At 40.4% G+C, this 19975-nt stretch overlaps 1 protein-coding gene across 1 annotated transcript in view; it reads left to right on the forward strand.

Annotated features, from left to right (window-relative positions):
* ADGRV1 (adhesion G protein-coupled receptor V1) overlaps positions 1–19975 on the forward strand; it is a 596733-nt gene that overhangs the window by 567457 nt on the left and 9301 nt on the right. Inside the window, exons 88-89 of the mRNA XM_011978020.1 lie at positions 14956–15147; positions 18106–18283. Coding sequence (XP_011833410.1) covers positions 14956–15147; positions 18106–18283 — 370 coding nt within the window. The remainder of the gene's footprint in view (positions 1–14955; positions 15148–18105; positions 18284–19975) is intronic.

Genomic DNA, 19975 nt, shown 5'->3' on the forward strand with positions numbered 1-19975 from the left:
GTGTTTTTAGTCCCAGCCTATAAAATCTGTGGTTACATACCTTCATACCCTTATTTACTAGGGATCTGAGTCATAGGAGCAGCTTGCAAATAAAGCATCCCAATTTAAGTATTTCAGAATTTCTGGAAAGATGTATTATGGCATAGATGATACAATTCGACCCATTTCTTAGTTAAGAGTGAGCTTTTAATTCACAGAAGCCGTTCCTATAGGGAATCTGGTTCTTCCTGCCCTTGTTTTTCTAGGCCCCAGGCAATACAGGCTTTTCTAGAGTTCATATATTCGCTCATCTACCCAACAACTATTTATGAAAAACATGCTATTTGCAAGGCACCGTGCTGGCCTATGACATTGCAGAAATCCAGCTTTCTTGCTTGAAGAAGTTGATGGGCAATGATGTGACATTAGGGTACAGCATAATAAGGGCTGTCAACAGGGCGTGGGCAGAGTATAGTATTAGGTTACCTAACCGCAGTATGGGGTGGTGGGGTGGCCAGAGAAGCATCTCCACACCCTGGAGGAAGTTGATACTTAACTGATAAGTAGGATTAGCAGGTAGTTAGGGAAGAGCAGCAGAGGGAACCACAAGTCCATGGGGCAAACCTAAGGAGAAGCACAGCACATCTTGATGAATTGAAAGTATGGCTGTTTCAGTATGCTTGGAGTGGGGAATCTGAGGCAGTGGGTGGCCTTGTTCAGTACACCTGCAGTGGAGATTCTGAGGCAGGGAGTGGTGGCAGATGAAGACCAAACCACAGAAGCTTTATTAGCCAAATTACAAAATTATGTTCTCTATTCCGAAGGTATTAGGGAACCACTGAAACATTAACACCTCCCCCATTACCCCCTACCATTTTCTGAAATGACTCAATAAAGAATAAACCTTATTGGTGAATCAAAAGAGCTGCGAATGCCTTAAGGAAGGTGGTCAATACTTGTATTTAGACCTACACTTAAGGCGGAACAGCACCTTGGTTTGCGTTCTCTACCAGTTCTGGGAAAGAAGTGATTCTTAGCCGTGTAAAATATTCAACCACAAAGATCCTGCTTGGCCTTGTAATGTTACGTTATTTCTCAGAAGACAGCCTTGTGGCAGGCCACCTCAACTGGTAGGAATGTGCTGTACAAAGAAATCAATCAACCAGGTTAAGGATGAGATCGACTTTGTGCAAATTCTTTTTGTAGTAAAAATAACAATATCACCTTTCTTTATAAATTTGATCTACAGCTTACAAATATATATAGTAAATTTTATTTGAGACTCATAAAAATCCATGGAAGTAATTGGTACTGAAATTCCCATTTCCCAGATTTAAAAAACTGAGGTTCATATAAATAAAATATAGGTACACATAATAATAATAAGCAAGCAGCAGAGCTGAGATTCATTCCAAGATATCAGACTTTAAACCATCCTGTTCTTTACAAGAGACTGGCTATTTTCAATGACGAAAATTAAGTTTGGGGCTGGACTAAAATCCTTATTTGGATTTTTTTGGTCAAGTTACTGATTACAAGAATTGATCACTCCATTTCCTTTAGAAGTAGAAATAATAGTCATTTTGCCGATTTTCTTTGTTATGGTCTAAGAAAAAGAAATGCTCTGTTTAAAAAATGTACTTTTTAAAAAAAGATTGATTTGAGGTCATGGCAGTTAAAAGTGGCACTACCAGAAACTGAGTTATGAAAAATTGGCTATAGAATAAATACATGTATGAAATTCTTGTTATCCCTTTTCTATTATCCTTTTTTCTTTTCTTTTCACTGTGACCTTGAACTCCTGGGCTCAAGCAATCCTCCTGCCTCAGCCTCCCAAAGTAATGAGAATACAGGCTTGAGCCACTGTACCCAGCCCTTTGTTTTCCATTTGACTTTCATCACAAGATGGGGTGATACAGGACCTCATCTAAAACTTACTTGCTCTTGATAAAGATGAAAATTTTCTGTTGGGAAAGTAATTCGGGAGTGTGGACCCACATCATGGCAGGCATTCTAGGCCACAGGACTTAACTGTATTCATATGCCTCATATTTTTAACTGCCTCATATTTTAACTGAGTTAGGCTTCATATGCCTCATATTTTAACTGAGTGTAGCTCTTTGAGGCAGGTACCATATATTTTACATCCTTTTATGCATTCACAGAGTTTCCAATATAGTAGACACTCAAAAACTTTTAAAGAATGGTATACAACATTATTTTGTTGAGGAAAGATTAAAAAATTTAGAAGAACTTCCCTAAATGTAGGCAAAGCCTTCACTTGGACCCATCTTCCACTTTACTGTTTTCCTATTCAAGCAGTGGTCTGAGATACAGGGATCAGAGGAACTCCTGGTAGAATTTCAATCATTAGACTACATGAGTGGCCATGAAATACTTTGAAAGTAAGACCAAGTCTGTTCTGTTCACTGTCTGCAAGGAGCTTACAGTGCATTACCTGGTGGACCCTTAGCTATTAGTATTTACTCAGTGAATGAACCAAAAATGGTTAAGAGAACTTAAATTGCAGACCATCCTCATTTAAAAGAGCTGGTTAGAATCGGGATTTATATAAGGATAAAGTTGCTAGTCCTGCTGTATCAAATAGGATGGCTTCTACAATACTGGTCCCTTAGCAAGCAATTACTAGTTTGCCTTATAACTCACTGTCATTGCCGGTTGAATGAAATGGGGTGATGTTAATAAAAATGCTGAGACAACAGGCTAACCCAAGAATCCCAGGCAAATCAGGACTGTCACAAGCAAACCAGGATCTGAGGTTACCCTAGTGATTGCCCAACCATAAATCCAACCTTCAGCTCTTATTCCAAAAAAGGGCTTACATATGAAAGCATCTCATTACATAATTAACGGGTTGGAGGGGAAAAAAAAAAAAACCTTCTGTAGAAATCGTAATTTTACAAAAGTTTATATCCAAGCTGGAGTGGTTATTTCTGAATGCTAAAATTTGATATCAATTTTGGGGGGCTTCTCTGTATTTTCTTTCTTTCTTGTTTCTCCTTCTGCAATAAATATAAGCTTGGTTTGCTTTTAAATTTTTATTTTTTAAAATTAAAACATCCATTGAGTCTTAGCATTTTACTAATAAATCAGTGATTCTATAGAACATCCTTAGAGAACTGCTAGGGCCCTTGTTTCACTGATAAGAAAATAGCAACAAAAATATATAATGATTTGTTTCTACTAAACCGTCATCAGAAAAGAGTATTCGAAAATAATAACATAATCTTTTGACACTATATATGCTGGAATTATTACAATATTTATTTCTGTTTGGATGCTGTATTATCTCAAATCCATAAATGCAAAAATTCCAAGAAGTATGATATCTCAAGGAATATTTATCCACTAGTGAGACTAACCAGAATTTGTCATTTTGCCAATTGTATTGGTAAACTTTTTTTAAATTTATTTAATGGAGACTCGCTCTGTTGCCCAGGCTGGAGTGCAGTGGCACCATCTCGGCTCACTGCAACCTCCGCCTCCTGGGTTCAAGCAATTCTTGTGCCTCGGCCTCCCAAGTAACTGGGATTACAGGTGTGCACCACCACACCCAGCTAATTTTTTATTTTTAGTAGAGACAGGGTTTCGCCATGTTGGCCAAGCTGGTCACGAGCTCCTGACCTCAAGTGATCTGCCCCCCTCAGCCTCCCAAAGTGCTGGGATTACAGGCATGAGCCACCACGCCCGCTTTATTGACAAACCTCTTATCTCTTTGGGGCATAATTTACACCTGTGTCTTTCAGTACCACAAAGCATAGCATGTGAAGTTGCACATTTCTATAAGAGTCTGCATGGACTCTATCATTGTCTTGGAATGTATGCACATGAAAATGTTTCTAAAACAAGGCCATTTAGGTCATCTTTGATATTTAGTTACATTATAATGAAGTCAATAATTTATTTAAAGTTTTTGAGATTTTTTTTTCCTGTTAAAAGCAATATAAAAGCTTTAGAAGCCCCGTATATATGTATCTTGGCAGACTGACTCCCTTCAGCAGCTTGTGGGACAAGAATAAGTCAGGAATACAAAAATTGGGCATCTCTAGAAGGGATGTTGGTGTGAGATAAGGCGTTTCATTTGCAGGAAAGCATAGCGCACTAGTCTTACATTGCAGAGAATGTGAAGTTTGCAGTGTGCATTCAGTATTGCTCTTCAAATGGAACACCTGATTCAGTTTGTATTTTAAAGGCATTTAATTCTGTGCTATATAGTCTTTTGCTCTGAATAAGGAAAATAATGATTGAAATGGATGGGTTAGAAGGAGTAAAATAATCCCGTCAAGTGTTAATATGTAGTTATCAAACTGGCTGATTTAATGGACCAAGTCGGATTATTCCCCTAACCTGACACCTTTTTTTGACACTAGTACATATTACATAGTTCAGCCTATTCTCACCACTCTCTCTATTGTAATTGTGGTTTTTTTCCAGAGACATCAGTTACTTCTGAAATGAACAAATGTCTCTTTCTCTTTCTCCTTGATGTCTGTTTTGACAATGTGGAACACCTCATTCTCCAGGAACAAAATCGTCCCTTGGCTTCCCTGATATAGTTGTGGCTGTCCTTAATCTGACTTGCCTGACCAGTCAGTTGTTCCTTGTTTACTTCACTGGTTCTTCTTCCTGTTCATGTCCTCCAGCTGTGTTTAATCCTGAGCACTCAGCTTTCTTTCTCTATAAAGTGTCTTCCCTTAAAAAGTCATACACCCATGTGGCTTCAGCTTTTCACCACTACACAACTATTTTCTACACTCGCATTCTAACCTTGCCTTCTCTCTTCATCTTCAGTGGGGTACTTAAAATATCTCACATGTTTTCACCTCAAACATGTATGAAATTTAATTTAGCTTCTACAGCAAAGTGATCCCTTCTCCTCCCTTATTTTTGTTGGAACTGGGTCATCCAATTTTCCCCTTTCATCATCATCAACACTGTTCTTTGGTCACCTATCACTGGCCAAACAATTACACTGATCTATACAATGAGAAGGATATCTGAAGGCTAAACTCTTAAGGCCTGTTTTCAAAAAGGTAATTTAAAGGACACTGACCAAAACTATATTTAAGATTACTTATAAGAAGATTTAAAGAAATAATCTTATTTATTACAGCACAATGTGGTATTTTTATAATTTTTTTAAAAAATTCCTATTGAAAGACAATACCAACTCAATTCTTTCCTCCACTTTTTATTAAAACTTTTTAAAAAATTATCCTTGGATGCCAAACCTTTTCTATGTTATTAAGTCCCACCTCAATACCATTTGACCACCTCCAATCTTCTCTACCCCTCAATCCAACTACCCAGATTTGTACTTTGGAAAATTTTTAAATCTAGGAACTGTCCAAGCAGGGTTAGTGGGGTAAGGAAGTTTGGATTCTTGTAATCTGTTAAAAACTCACTTTTCAGTTCCTTCTATCTTGTCAGAAATAGTCTGGCTCCTGATCAGTCCTATCATGACTGATTAGCATTCCATGCTTTGAAACTTAACAGAAACATGAAGAATATTGAGAGTGTCGGAGACAAAGCACTGTAAAATAGGCTCAAAAGGAAAGGTTGAAGAACAGGGATCATATTATCTGGAGATGAGATTACTGAAGCATGTCCTAATACTTACCTTTTGACTTATGGGTATTTACCACTAAGAGACTCTAACCTAATGTTTCTTATGTCCATAAGTGGCACACAGAGAAATATATTCTTAAATTGCAGATAGAAACCTTGGCATATAAAAAGAAGAATACCTTGTCCATATACTGGATATTTATAATTCAAAAACTGCAAAATTGTTGTTCCTAGGAATTGCAAAATTTAGAATAGACATCTGTCCAAACCTTAAAAGTGAAGGCCTGCTGCCTAGGTATTTAATGATAGACATGTCTGAATCCAGCAGACTTCTTTTATTCTCTCTACTAGTTTTGAATAGATAGTGTCCCCTAAGTTATTAAGGAATTATAGAAGAATTTGACAAACCCATGGTGAATACTAGTTACTTAAACCATGCAAATATTTTAAAAAGCATTTGAGCAAAATTGCTTACATAGATTTCCAGATATTTCAGTTGTACTAACCTATAGCTATCAAGATGAACTCACTTGTTTCCTTTTTCCATATATGTAATACACAGTTAGATTGTGGATTCTTATTATAAATAAGACCATCACCAAAAGCAATATTATAAATAAGACCATCAACAAAAGCAATTTTAAATGTAAAAACTAAGAGTAGGCTGGGCGCGGTGGCTCAAGCCTGTAATCCCAGCACTTTGGGAGGCTGAGACGGATGGATCACCAGGTCAGGAGATCGAGACCATCCTGGCTAACACAGTGAAACCCCGTCTCTACCAAAAAATACAAAAAACTAGCTGGGCGATGTGGTGGGCGCCTATAGTCCCAGCTACTCGGGAGGCTGAGGCAGGAGAATGGCGTGAACCCGGGAGGCGGAGCTTGCAGTGAGCTGAAATCCGACCACTGCACTCCAGCCTGGGCGACAGAGCGAGACTCCATCTCAAAAAAAAACTAAGAGTAGTTTTTAAAGATGAAGCAATTAGAGATTAAATGCCTACTCTTCACACCTGAAAAATATACAGATGCAGAAATACTGTACATATTTGTTTTTTCAATTCTGTCACTGGCACAATATCTGTTATCTTTGCTGCTAAGTCATTGGTGATGCAAAACAGCTGTAGGTCAGCAGCCCAAGAGCTGTTTGAATCCAGAAATAAGAGATCACAAAGACTTCCCAGGGGTGTCTGCCAAGGAGACAGCAAAAGCAACAGGCCCTCTAAGGAGATGTAGCCATGGGAAAGAGCATGGCAGTATGCAAACTCAGTTTCAGCAGAAAAGCCAGATAGCCAGGATGTCACCTGAGGGCTCAGCACAAAGTGACCATACTTCCAGGGAGACACCAACCCAGAAGAGCATTGACCTGTTCAGGAAGGGATGCTTCATTCTCCCATGAAGCCATGACACATGTTACATGTTGCAACAGAAAGACTAAGCCGAAACAAAAGTTGTATCGAACAACTAGAGAAATACCTGGCTATAGTGGTGATGGAATTAGAGGACTAAAACCAACAACACATCCCTCAGACCCATGACTGTCCCTACCCCTTCCTACTCTGTCCCTCTAATGAAATTAAAAGCCATAATCCCTTTTTTAACAAATATTTCCTAAACTCGTGCATGTCAGGGACCGTACTATAAACAAAAATAAATAAATAAAACAGTAAACTGGACATGGCCTCTTACTTTCTAGGAGGTTACAGCTTAAAGGAAGGTCTTCCTTTTTTAATCCCAAATTTGTAATTTTTGAGACGAAGAGAGCATAATTTGAATGGAGGTTTCATTCCTCTGAGTCCCTTATTCCACATTGTCTCAGGGATCCACATTGATTTGGAGAACTCATCTGAAATCTGAAGATGTCTCTCAACTAGGAGTTGTTGAACCTTAGAGAACTTGTAAAAAGGTCTCAAAAGACTGTAAAGCCCAGCTTAATCTCTTTGCTGTTTTAACCACTTCTTCCCACCCCACTTCCTGGTTAAATTTGTACAATGGTAATACTGATTCTTTCCTATCTCATATGGAACTGATAAAAATTTTTGAGATAATCGTCCAGAATCTCCTGTACTTATTTTACTCCTTGATGATGTCAAGAACATTTATTAACTCCTTTAGACTATTATGATTTCATTTGTGTCTCACTGAATGTTTGCTAATAAGTTTAAATTCTTGAATCAAAGAAATACAGAATTGGTCATAGTGTTACGGGATCCTTGGGGTTTCACTTTGCCAACTGGAAACCTCTGTGGCCAGTGATGCCTTTGTGTGAGTTTTGCTCAGGCCCACTGGGCCTGCTCAGCCTGGCAGACTGCGCTTGGCTTATGCTACTGGCCTGGATCCCATGCCTGCCGAGGGCGAGTGGAGTGGCGAGGGGTGTGTGAATGAGCAAGTATGGGGTCTGGCCACTGCACACAGTGGTGCAACCGGCAGCTCCAGACACCACCACAGGCACTGGCTCTCTGTGAGGTTGTGGCTGGACTAGGCATCCCACAAGTAGATTCCATGGCTGGCACCAGGGAACATGGTCATGCCCAGAAGCTTGGAAATGCCAGGAACTGCAGAGCCCCAAAGAGGGTGTCACTGCCCTGGCTTGGGGCACTCCTAGGTCTGGGATCCCCAAGGAGCCATAGCTCTTCTCTCCTTGTTGCCTGCAATATGGCAAGGAAGTGGTGTGTTTCAGCCCTGTGTGTGTTACAGCTCTTTCAGCCCTGCCATTCGGCACGTTCCAAGTTCTTGTCCCATGCCCAGGTAGAAGGAGGTATGCAGACAAATGGAAGGTGAGAAAGGTGAAGAGGAGCTTTATTGAGTGGTAGAGTTCAGAGGAGACTCACAGTGCTCCTCTCCGCAGCTGGTCGTCCCTACGTCTGCTCAGCTCTCAGCAGAGAGGAGACAACAAAGTAGGTAGCTTATTTCCGCAGGCAGGTCATCCCATCAAGTGCTCAAGTCTGGCTGAGTCTGGAGTTTTTATGGGCTTCAGAGGGAGGAAGTGCATGCTGATTGGTTCATGGGTGGCCATGGGCAGGCCGAGAAAAAGCACCATAAGTTCTCACTCCAGTTTGCAGGACTGACAGCCTGGTCCCCAGGCTTCAGGCCTTCCCCAACTTAAAGTTGGGGCCTCAACAGGGACCTTCCCCCTGTACTCCAGAGCCTGTCTGCCTGCTGCCACTGTTCATCATGCCCAGGCTGTTTGTACAGAGGGGAGCCTGCAGGCCAGTGCTAAGCTGCCCTCAGCCCCACTCAGCCTCCCTCCCATGTTCATTGGCATTCTAAGTCTGGAAGGGGTCAAGGCAGCAGAGGGATAGTATGTCAGTGCTGCCCTCAGTGTGTGTATACCTGGCTGGGTTGCAACTGTGCCTGGGCTTGGCCTCAACTTTGCTCTGAGATTGGAGCAGGCACTGGGAGTGTGGAGAGGCCAGGCAGTGGGAGCAGGCACTTCTGAGCCTGCAGGGGCAGCAGGGGGCTTCCTGGGCCCTTGAGAGTGCAGATATGCCCAGGTCTGCAGCTGCAGCTTGGGTGGCTGCAGTGGTACCCAAAAGGTCAGGGCTCCTGTCTTCTGCCAGCCCCCACCAGCTCTATGGAGTTCAAAGCCCAGCCATACCTCCCATTTTGCAGCCAGCTTCTCCACAGCAGCCACTCCAGATGGGCCATTGCTACCATCAATAGTGTGTATGGTCAATCCAGATATTACTGAAGATATTTTCTTGTTTGTTTTTAGAGGCAGGTTCTGGCTCTGTTACCCAGGCTGCAATGCAGTGATGCAAACATGGCTCACTGCAGCCTCAGCCTCTTCGGCTCAGGCAATCCTCCTGCTTAGCATCCTAAGTAGCTGGGATAGCAGGTGTGTGCTACATGCCTGGATAATTTCTTTTTTATTTTTTGTAGAGATGGGGTCTCTAGGTTGCCCAGGCTAGTCTCAAACTCCTGGTCTCAAGTGACTTTCCCATCTTGGTCTCCCAAGCCATTGGGATTACAGGCATGAGCCACTACGCCCAATCTAACTAAAGACTTTTGAAAGCATTTTTTATGATTGCAGTAGGAGAACCAACAAAATAATCAAAATCATAATGCATAGAAAGAATTCCCTTCCCTGTCAGCTTTCACTAGGTAAAGAATAGGAAGAACAGATGGATTATATAGGTCCTGCTTCTAAAACAGTTAAGCTGTTATATTGTAAACAGTTAAGCTATTGTTGTATTTGTGACTAACTTGAGATTAGGAGCCAAATATTTTATATTTACATCTCAGTGCTTGGCAATGCACATAGTGGGTGATCAGCAACCTTGGATTAAATAATTGAGAATCCAGATTCTCTCTTATAATTCTTTCACAGACTGGCATACAAAAGGGAGCCTGAGATTTAACGTGCTGTGTTTGGAACGGGGACTTGTTTTTATCCTGAGGTCAGAAACCTCCACAGCTGAGTACTTTGGATAATGAAAGTTCATTTTCTATATTTGCCCAGCTTGGGCTGGACACAGGCAAATGTCATACGATACGCATTTAAACATTCTTTTCTTTCCATTTTAAGCATTTGTGTTTACTGCAGCACATCTCAAAGATTCACAATATTTACTGTATATTTCTATGCTTTTAAGAAAAAAAATGCAGCTTTCACATGCAAGTTAATTTCAGCAGGCAGGTCCTTTCCTGAAGCAAAAAAGGCTAGATATAAAAACAAACAAGAGGGAGAATACACTGTTTTAACAAATGGGTCCTTAGAGATGGATTTTAAAGCATGGATTTTGTTTCCTGATCTAGATTTTACCCTATCACTTCACAACACTGAGAGAAATCCTGAAATAAATCAGTAACATTTGCATAATTTTTAAGGCTGACAGTTTTATTTTTTTCCTGTTTTGTCTATTGCTGTAGCCAATGTAATTAGGTCATACCCATGTGAAAAGTTTATTGTACAAGAAAAATTTTGGATGTGTGTGAGTATTTTCAGGAAGATTTGTTTCTGCTAATGTTCATGATGTCCTTTGCACATGAAACTAATTCACTTATTATCGTACACAATTTAGAATATTATTATTGTTTCCAAAAAAAACAAACAACTCTAATTCAAAGGGAAACACATGTTTGTTTGCTTTTCTATCATGGTTAGAGCAGTTACACTTAAAAGTATTTTTAGCAGATAAACCACTGATTTTAAAACATATTTTTTAACAATACAGATTAGATGCCAACCCAAGCAGGGATCATTCGAGTAGAAAGGGGAGAAAGGACTAAATTATAATAGTATTCCAGAAATGGCAGCAGAAATCAAACGCTAGCCTACATACCTTGAGCATTGCCCTCTAATTTCACTTTTATAAAAGTTGTTTGTAATTCTTAGGTCCTGGGTGTTTTCTAACAGACTTTTTATGATTATATCAACAGATGTAAGTTTCAGGCCCACATGAAAATTATTGCTTCTACACTCCCAGAAATGTTAGGAACCATGGGAGAATGCCATTTTTCACAAAATGAAGATATTTATTCATGTTTTCTGAAAAATCTTGATGTTAACTCATTTTCTTCTTTAATAAGCTGAATGCCTTGCTTTTATTTTTATGTATTAATTTAATAATTTTAGTAACTATTTAATTGAGATTCTTACTTGCTTCCGAAACATAAGCACCAGGATGAATAGATACAAGAGTCACAATTTAACATATTTTATTGGCTGAGCATAAAGGTCACAATTACCAAGCTTTATAGACACACCATTAGAAGTATACAATAGATCCTTTGTAGAGACCATGAAGGAGAGCTAGTGTAGGCGATGTCAGGAACAGCAATACAAATTTTGAGTTGCTGTCTGTGACAAAAGCAGAGCAATTGTCAAGAATTTGACTGGGTCGCAAAAGAATTTAAAGGGCCAGCAGCTCTTTAAGAATGCACGCATTAGCATTAGCTTTATCCTTACGTAACATTTACTGTGAGGCAAGGCATGCCAAATATTAAGCAATCTACTGAATTCCTCTGAGTCCCTACCCAGTGATTCTATTTTCAAATGACATAGGTAGGTGAGATATACAAATGAAATCAGGAGGCTTGATTAATGCTGCCCTTCCAGAAATCTACAATGTGAATGGATCACTATTTGTACCCCAGTTTATGCATTTTGCTGAGAAAAAAATGGAAATAAGTGAAATAGATGGGAAAATATGGTACTTTTTTGGAAGGAAAGAAGTTTCCATTCTAAAACAAAATGTACATGGCTAATCAGATATACTTCTGCAATTCTGTTTTCATGTATTAATAGAGCTAGATTTCAGCTTCGCGTAAGTTTTTACCAAGAGAAGAATTTGAGGGCATGGTGTCTTGCACCTGTAATCCCAGCCCTATGGGAGGCCAAGGTGAGCATATCTCATGAGCTCATAAATTCAAGACCAGCCTGGGCAACATGGCAAAACACCATCTGTACAAAAAATAAAAATAGAAAACTAGCCGAGCATGGTGAAACATGCCCATGGTACCAGCTACAGGGGAGGCTAAGGTAGGAGTATCGCTTGAGCCCAGGAGGCAGGTAGCACCACTGCTGGGATTGCACCACTGCACTCTAACTGAACTCCAGTCTGGGTGACGGAGCAAGACCTTGTCTCAAAAAAAAAAAAAAAAGATTTGTTAGTGAGAGGTCAGTTTTCCTAAATTACATTGACTAAATTTTTTGTGACATTCAGAATTTGCCATGGTCGCTTGCTAGACTCCTAACATGTTCTGTAAATTCTCAGCTTTTAGTAGAATTTGAAGAATGCTTGTGGAAAATCAGTGATGCTTTCAACCATTGGCATGGTTTGGTTCTGTGTTCCCACCCAAATCTCACCTTGGATTGTAATAATCCCCATGTGTCAAGGGCAGGACAAGATGGAAGTAGTTGGATCAAGGGGGCAGTTTACCATGCTGTTCTCATGATAGTGAGTGTGTCTCATTAGATCTGATGGTTTCATATGCATCTAGCATTTCTCCTGCTTGCACTCATTCTCTTTCTTGCCTCTCTGTGAAGAGGTGTCTTCTGCCATAATTGTAAGTTTTTTGAGGCCTCCCCAGCTACGTGGAACTGAGTCAATTAAACCTCTTTTCTTTATAAATTACCCAGTCTCAGGTATTTCTTTATAGCAGTGTGAGAACAGACTAATACAGTAAATTGGTACCTCAGAGAGTGGGGTGCTGCTATAAAGCTATCCAAAAATGTGGAAGCGCCCTTGGAACTGGCTAATAGGCAGAGGTTGGAACAGTTTGGAGGGCTCAGAAGAAGACAGGAAAATGTGGAAAAGTGTGGAACTTCCTAGAGATTTGTTGAATAGCTTTGACCAAAATGCTGATAGTGATGAGGACGATGAAATCCAGGCAGAAGTGGTCTCAGATAGAGACAAGGAACTTGTTGGGAACTGGAGTAAAGGTGACCCTTGCTATGCTTTAACAAAAAGACTGGTATCATTTTACCCCCTCCCTAGAAATCTGTGGAACTTTTGAACTTGAGAGAGTTAATTTAGATTATCTGGTGGAAGAAATTGCTAAGCAGCAGAGCATTCAAGACGTGACAAAGCATAAAAGTTTGGAAAATTTGCAGCCTGACGATGCAGTAGAAAAGAAAAACCCATTTTCTGGGGGGAAATTCAAGCCACCTGCAGAAATTTGCATAAGTAATGAGAAGCCAAATGTTAATTGCCAAGACAATGGGGAAAATATCTCCAGGGCATGCACCGCAGCCCCTCCCATCACAGGCCCAGAGGCCTGTGAGAGAAAAATGGTATCCTGGACCTGGTCCAGGGCCTCCCTGCTGTGTGCCATGTGTCCTAGTTGCTCCAGTCATGACTAAAAGGGGCCAAGGTACATCTCAGGCTATTGCATCAGAGGGTGCAAGCCCCCAGCCTTGGCAGCTTCCACATGTTGCTGGTCCTGTGGGTGTGCAGAAGGCAAGAATTGAGTTTGGGAACCTCTGCCTAGATTTCAGAGGGTATATGGAAATGCCTGGACACCCAGGCAGAAGTTTGCTGCAGGGGTGGAGCCCTCATAAAGAACCTCTGGTAGGGCAGTGCAGAAAGGAAATTGGGGTTGGAGCCCCCACACAGAGTCCCCACTGGGGCACTGCCTCAGTGAGAAAAGGCCCACCATCTTCTAGATCCCAGAATGGTTTATCCACAAACAGTATGCACCATGCACCTGGAAAAGCCACAGACACGCAAAGCCAGCCTGTGAAAGCAGCTGGGAGGGGGTCTGTAATGTGCAAAGCCACAGAGGTGGAGCTGTCCAAGGCCGTGGGAACCCACCTCTTGCATCAGCATGAACCTGGATGTAAGACATAGAGTCAAAGATAATTTTGCAACTTTAAGGATTAATGACTGCCCTATTGGATTTTGGACTTGCATGGAGTCTGTAGCCCCTTTGTTTTGACCAATTACTCACATTTGGAATGGGTGTATTTATGCAATGTCTGTATCCCCATTGTATCTAGGAAGCAACTAACTTGCTTTTTGATTTTACAGGCTCAGAGGCGGAAGGGACTTGCCTTGTCTCAGATGAGACTTTGGAGTTGGACTTTTGGGTTAATGCTGGAATGAGTTAAGACTTTGGGGGACTGTTGGAAGGACATGATTGTGTTTTGAAATGTGAGGACATGAGATTTGGGAGTGTCCAGGGGCGGAATGATATGGTTTGGCTCTGTGTTCTCCACATCTCACCTTGAATTGTAATAATCCCCACGTGTCAAGGGCAGGACCAGGTGGAAATTATTGGATCATGGAGGCAGTTTCCTCCATGCTGTTCTCATGATAATTAGTGAGTCTCATGAGATCTCTTGGTTTTATAAGCGTCTGGCATTCCCACCTCCTTGCACTCATTGTTTCTCCTGCCACCCTATGAAGAGGTGCCTTCCACCATGATTACAAGTTTCTTGAGGCCTTCCCAGTCATGTGAAACTGTGAGTCAATTAAACCTCTTTCTTTATAAATTATCCAGTCTTGGCTGGGCACGGTGGCTCACTCCTGTAATCCCAGCACTTTGTGAGGCCAAGGTGAGTGGATCACATGAGGTCAGGAGTTCAAGACCAGCCTGGCCAACATAATGAAACTCTGTCTTTACTAAAAATATAAAAATTAGCCAGGTGTGGTGGCACACATCTGAGGTCCCAGCTACTCGGGAGACTGAGGCAGGAGAATCACTTGAACCCAGGAGGCAGAGGTGCAGTGAGCCAAGATTGTGCCACTGCACTCCAACCTGGGTGACAGAATGAAACACCATCTCAAAAAAAAAAAAAGAAAAGAAAAGAAAGAAAAACAAATTACCCGGTCTTGGGTATTTCTTCATAGCAGCATGAGAATGGACCAATACAACCATGCTTATTCTTCAGCTACAGTAGCAGGACTGCCTTTGACATACTGATGTTCTTTTTTTTTTTTTTCAGGGACTTTATGTTTTCGTGGTTTATTTCATTTTACACAACCAAACGTGTTGCCCTATGAAGGCCAGTTACACTGTGGAAATGAATGGGCATCCTGGACCCAGCACAGCCTTTTTCACGCCCGGGAGTGGAATGCCTCCTGCTGGAGGGGAAATCAGCAAGTCCACTCAGAATCTCATCAGTGCTATGGAGGAGGTGTCTGCCCTTGCCCTTTCATTCTCTCTCTGTCTCTGTCTGTCTGTCTCTCTCTCTCTGTGTCTGTCTGTCTGTCTGTCTCTCTCTCTCTCTCTGTCTCTCTCTGTGTCTCATTGACAGGCTCTCTACCTCGTAAAGAGTACAAGATGAATGACACTAGGTGATTTTTAAATCTTACATACTGACATCTTCTGACCTATGGTACTTGATTTCCTTACTGCAGTGTCACACCCATTATCTAATTCTTTCTCTTCCTCACCCTGTGAGCTAGACTGACCAGCAGTTTGTGTTGGGAAATCAGATAGAGTATAATTTGACATTTCTTTCTTCAAAATCTTTCTAATTTGACATGCCAGTGACTGGGTCCGCCAAGGAAATGGTTCTTAAGATGTTATTTTTCCTAAAAATACTTTCATAGCTCTCTTCCTCCACCCATTCCAACTCACTACCTCAATCCCAAAAAACAGAGAAAAGAAATTAAGCCAAACTTCTTTTCAATTTACATACTAGAAAATATTTCAGAAAAAAAGCTCAGAAGAGTGCTTCTGCAGCACTATTGGAAAATCTAGCCAGGATTTCCTCTGTACAAACCTACCTCCCACTGCTCTCTGCATTCTGTCCTCATGATTTTTATTTCCTGTGCATGAATCCCATTGCCACCAGCTTGTCAGTAATGCTGCCCCTAGCACTGGGGCACTGCTCACATTTTAAAACATCCCTGAATTCCTCTGGCCAGGAGGAGATAGTAACAAAGGCCTCTAAAAATTTCTGCAGTGTCCGAGATGTGCTTGGTTACCATTTTTTTATGAGCTCGTATTGCCCTCTTTATATTAAGGAGCCAAGGAAAACAGTATTTGTGTTTACTTCCTGAAAAATGGCAGGAAATGAAGGTACACCTGTCTGAAAAGGTAACAGTTTATATTAATAGATAGATGGATGGAGAGATAGGTAGATAGATAGATCAATAGACTGATAACTTACCTGCCCAGAGATAACTTTTGTCCTTTGTAGCAATATGGAAAGTAATTTTACTTATGTTAGGTTAAAGTTAAGGTAAATATTCACAATTCAAGTACTATATGTATTTTTAGTTTTAATGAGAAATTTTAATATACAGAATTATTAACTAGTAACAGAAACAGAGTAAAAAGGTGGTTGTCAAGTGCTGGGGGTGAAAGAAATGAAAGATTTTGATCCAAGGATTTTGATCAAAATTTCAGTTATAAAATGAATTAGTTCAAGTACAGTTTTTAAAAATCAAGCTATATCTTTAGTATCCTTAAATTTTTGGAAATCTAGTATGACTTCTCTATCCCCAAAGTTCTTAAAATAGACTTATTTCATCACAGCAGGTCCAATGGAAACAGGGATTTTTTTAGGATCAAGAATTCAGAAATGAATCTTAAAATGTTTTTGAATGGTTGCTCAGTCTAGCATTTGTTTAGATCTGAACTGTCCAATACAATAACCATTAGCTGCATGTGGCTATTTAAATTTAAACTAAAATTAGGCAACATTAAAGAGTCAGTTTATCATTCACCCTCACCACATTTTAAGTGCTCAACAGCCACATGTGTTTGGTAGCTGCCATATTGGAGAACACAGATATAACACATTTGTATCACTGCAAAAAGTTTTATTGGACACTGCTGGTCTAGATGTTCAACTTCCTAGTGAAATTTTTTAAGGTTCATCTTTTCCTCTCAAGTTCATTTCTAAAGTTCTCAGATCGCTGTTCTCAGAAATGAAGTGTCTTTTCTCTCTCTCAGAACACCCTATGTTGGTAGGCAGTAGCTGTTAACAGTCCAGTTCTTGGGCCAGAGCCACCACTTGGGTGCTCATTTGGGTGTTGTGCAACAGCAGAGCCTGAAGTGTGCTCTGCATTCCTCAGAGGCTTAGAATTGGCCTTGATTCAGCTGTCAGTGAGGTGCTGTCAGAGACATTCTAAAAAGCCATGCAGAGAAGGGAAAGTATAGGAAAGAAGGATTAAGAAGTTGTTTATCAGTAACCTAGAGGGATGTAAATACATTTAATCATTCCAGGATAGAGCTATCTTTTTAATCATTCAATCCAAAACAAGGAGGAATGCTATGAAAGTATTTTTCTCAATTTAGTATGTCCTTATAGATACCTACTATATTTAAAGTCCTGTGTGGCATTTTAGATAAAGGATTAGGAGGATTCGTCTCCATTTCTTTTATTTTTTAACCGAGTTTTCTTTGTACACATCTTCCCAAAAAATGTATTTATTGGGTTAAAAATTAGTTTTCATTCCCCACACATGACAACATAGAAATCTACAAGTAATTCAAATAGAGACATTGTTTAGAATCACAGATTAAATTGTCTCAGGGAGAGACATAATTTTCTAAAGAATAAAGATAAAATTAAAGTTGTTTTGTTTTTGTTTTTATTTTTTTAGTAGAGATAGGGTGTCTCTCTGTCACCCAGACTGGAGCATAGTGGCATGATCATAGCCCACTGCAGCCTCGAACTTCTGAACTCAAGTGAGTCTCCCACCTCAGCCTCCTGAGTAGCTGGGAATACAGGTGCACACCACCACACCCAACTAATTTTTTACATTTTAAAATTTTTTGTAGATATGGAGGTCTCACCATCTTGTCCAGGCGGGTCTCTAACTCCTGGGATCAAGCAATCCTCCCACCAAAATTTAAGGCCAGGTATGGTGGTTCACACCCGTAATCATAGCACTTTGAGAAGTTGAGGCAGGATCTCTTGAGCCCAGGAGTTTGAGACCAGCCTGAGCAATGTAGTGAGACTCCATCTCTACCAAAAAAAAATTATAAATAAGTAAAGGTCTAGTTTCAAAATAGTGCCACCACCCTTTAACAAGGTCTTTGTAAGGAAAGGCAGAGATCAATTGTTCATATGGGTTTCATAGTGAATGTGTATGCATTCATATTATGATTTCTTTTTCCCCCATCCCAATCCAAAAAGGTGCCACCTGACTGGGAGAGAGCATCCTTCCAACAGGCCAGTCAGGCCAGCCCTGATTTAAAGCCAAGTCCACAAAATGGAGCCACATTCCCATCCTCTGGAGGATATGGCCAGGGGTCGCTGATAGCTGATGAGGAGTCCCAGGAGTTTGATGATTTGATATTTGCATTGAAAACTGGTATGTATGAACCCATGAACCACATTACAAGGAGGCACTCTTGCTATGTTAGAATTTATATTTTCTTCCCATGAAGTTGCAAAGTACTATCAGTCACCCTTAGCACATCCTGATTCTCATGACCCATTCCTAATCCCGGGAAAACTCTAGGATATTTTGTTCTTGGCACAAAATATAAGACAACCTAAAAATAATTTACAACTTGCTTTCAAAAAAGGCATACTCTAACTAAATGTAAATATCCCTGTCCTGGAATCTTGCTAGAACACCAAGATACTATTAAGTTTGCTATAGACAGTTGATAGGGATCTCACTGAGGGAGTTTTGCCTCTGGCCTGCCAAAGAGACCTTCTTATGGAGTTCCTTTGAAGCAGAAACTTTCAAAGGCAACATAATGAGCATGGTATAGTTCTATAATTTCCAAGGGCTATCACATACAATAATTCTTTGACCCTCCTATATATTCAGTCCCACTCAACTTTGAGACCCCAGTGAATAGTTCTTACAGAATGAGAGGAAAACAGTCCTAAAGGTCCCAACTCATCAGCATATGATGCTGGAAACAGGCTAAGGCAATAAAAGACCATGAAACCGCCTGATTAAAGGTCACACGCTCCTGGGTGAAACAGTTAGTGGATATCATTCTTTCCTGTGTGTCTAAATGATAGCTGCATTCATAATAGAAATATAGTGGATATTTTATTGGGGAAATTCTATTTTGAACATTAAAAGAAAACCATAAACTAATTGGAGTTGTTTTCAAATCAAATATGCAGTTTAAAAATTGCTTCTCCTCAGAAAAATTTTGAACTGACACCTATAAAAATCACAGTGCATTTTAATTTCTAGATATCCACATGAGCAAGAAGATATGTCCATGCCCGGTTGAAGTTATTAAAATATTTATTCGAAAGTGCATTTTACTATCTTATAGTTTTATTGTGTGGCTCTAAAGTATATTGCTTTGCTAAAACATTTTTCTTCATTATTTTGAAGTTAAAAGTTTACATTATATCTTGAAAATACTCCAAAATGCCTAAGAATAACAGCATATTTTCACGTATCATATTTTACAACCTTCCCAAGGTTACATAGTTAAGAAATGGCGGCGGAGCAAAGCAGCAGAGGCAGGCCACCTGACCCTGAGACCATGCTCTCAGTCACTGTGCCACAACCGCCTCGCAAGTGCTTTGTTAAGAATGGCAAATCCGATCTGTATTAGTCCATTCTCACACTGTTATGAAGAAATACCAGAGACTGGGCAATTTATAAAGGAAAGGGGTTTAATTGACTCACATGGCTGGGGAGGCTTCAGGAAACGTACAATCATGGCGGAAGGCAAAGGAGAAGCAGGCACCTTCTTCACAGGGTGGCAGGACAGAGTGAGTGCAAGCAGGGGAAATGCCAGACACTTGTAAAACCATCAGATCTTGTGAGACTCACTCACTATCACAAGAATAGCATAGGGTAAACCGCCCCCATGATCCAATTGCCTCCACCTGGTCCTGCCATCCACACGTGGAGAATATAGGGCTAGAATTACAATTATAATTGAATTGTACAATTACAATTGAATCTTACAGTTCAAGATGAGATTTTGGGTGGGGACACAGCCAAATCATATCACTATAGAAAGGAATAAGAACTCAACCCTATACTCAGATTAGTGCTTAGAATAACCTTTGCTAGATA

Source organism: Mandrillus leucophaeus, unplaced genomic scaffold, assembly GCF_000951045.1.
Source record: "Mandrillus leucophaeus isolate KB7577 unplaced genomic scaffold, Mleu.le_1.0 Scaffold187, whole genome shotgun sequence".
Classification (NCBI taxonomy): Eukaryota; Metazoa; Chordata; class Mammalia; order Primates; family Cercopithecidae; genus Mandrillus; species Mandrillus leucophaeus.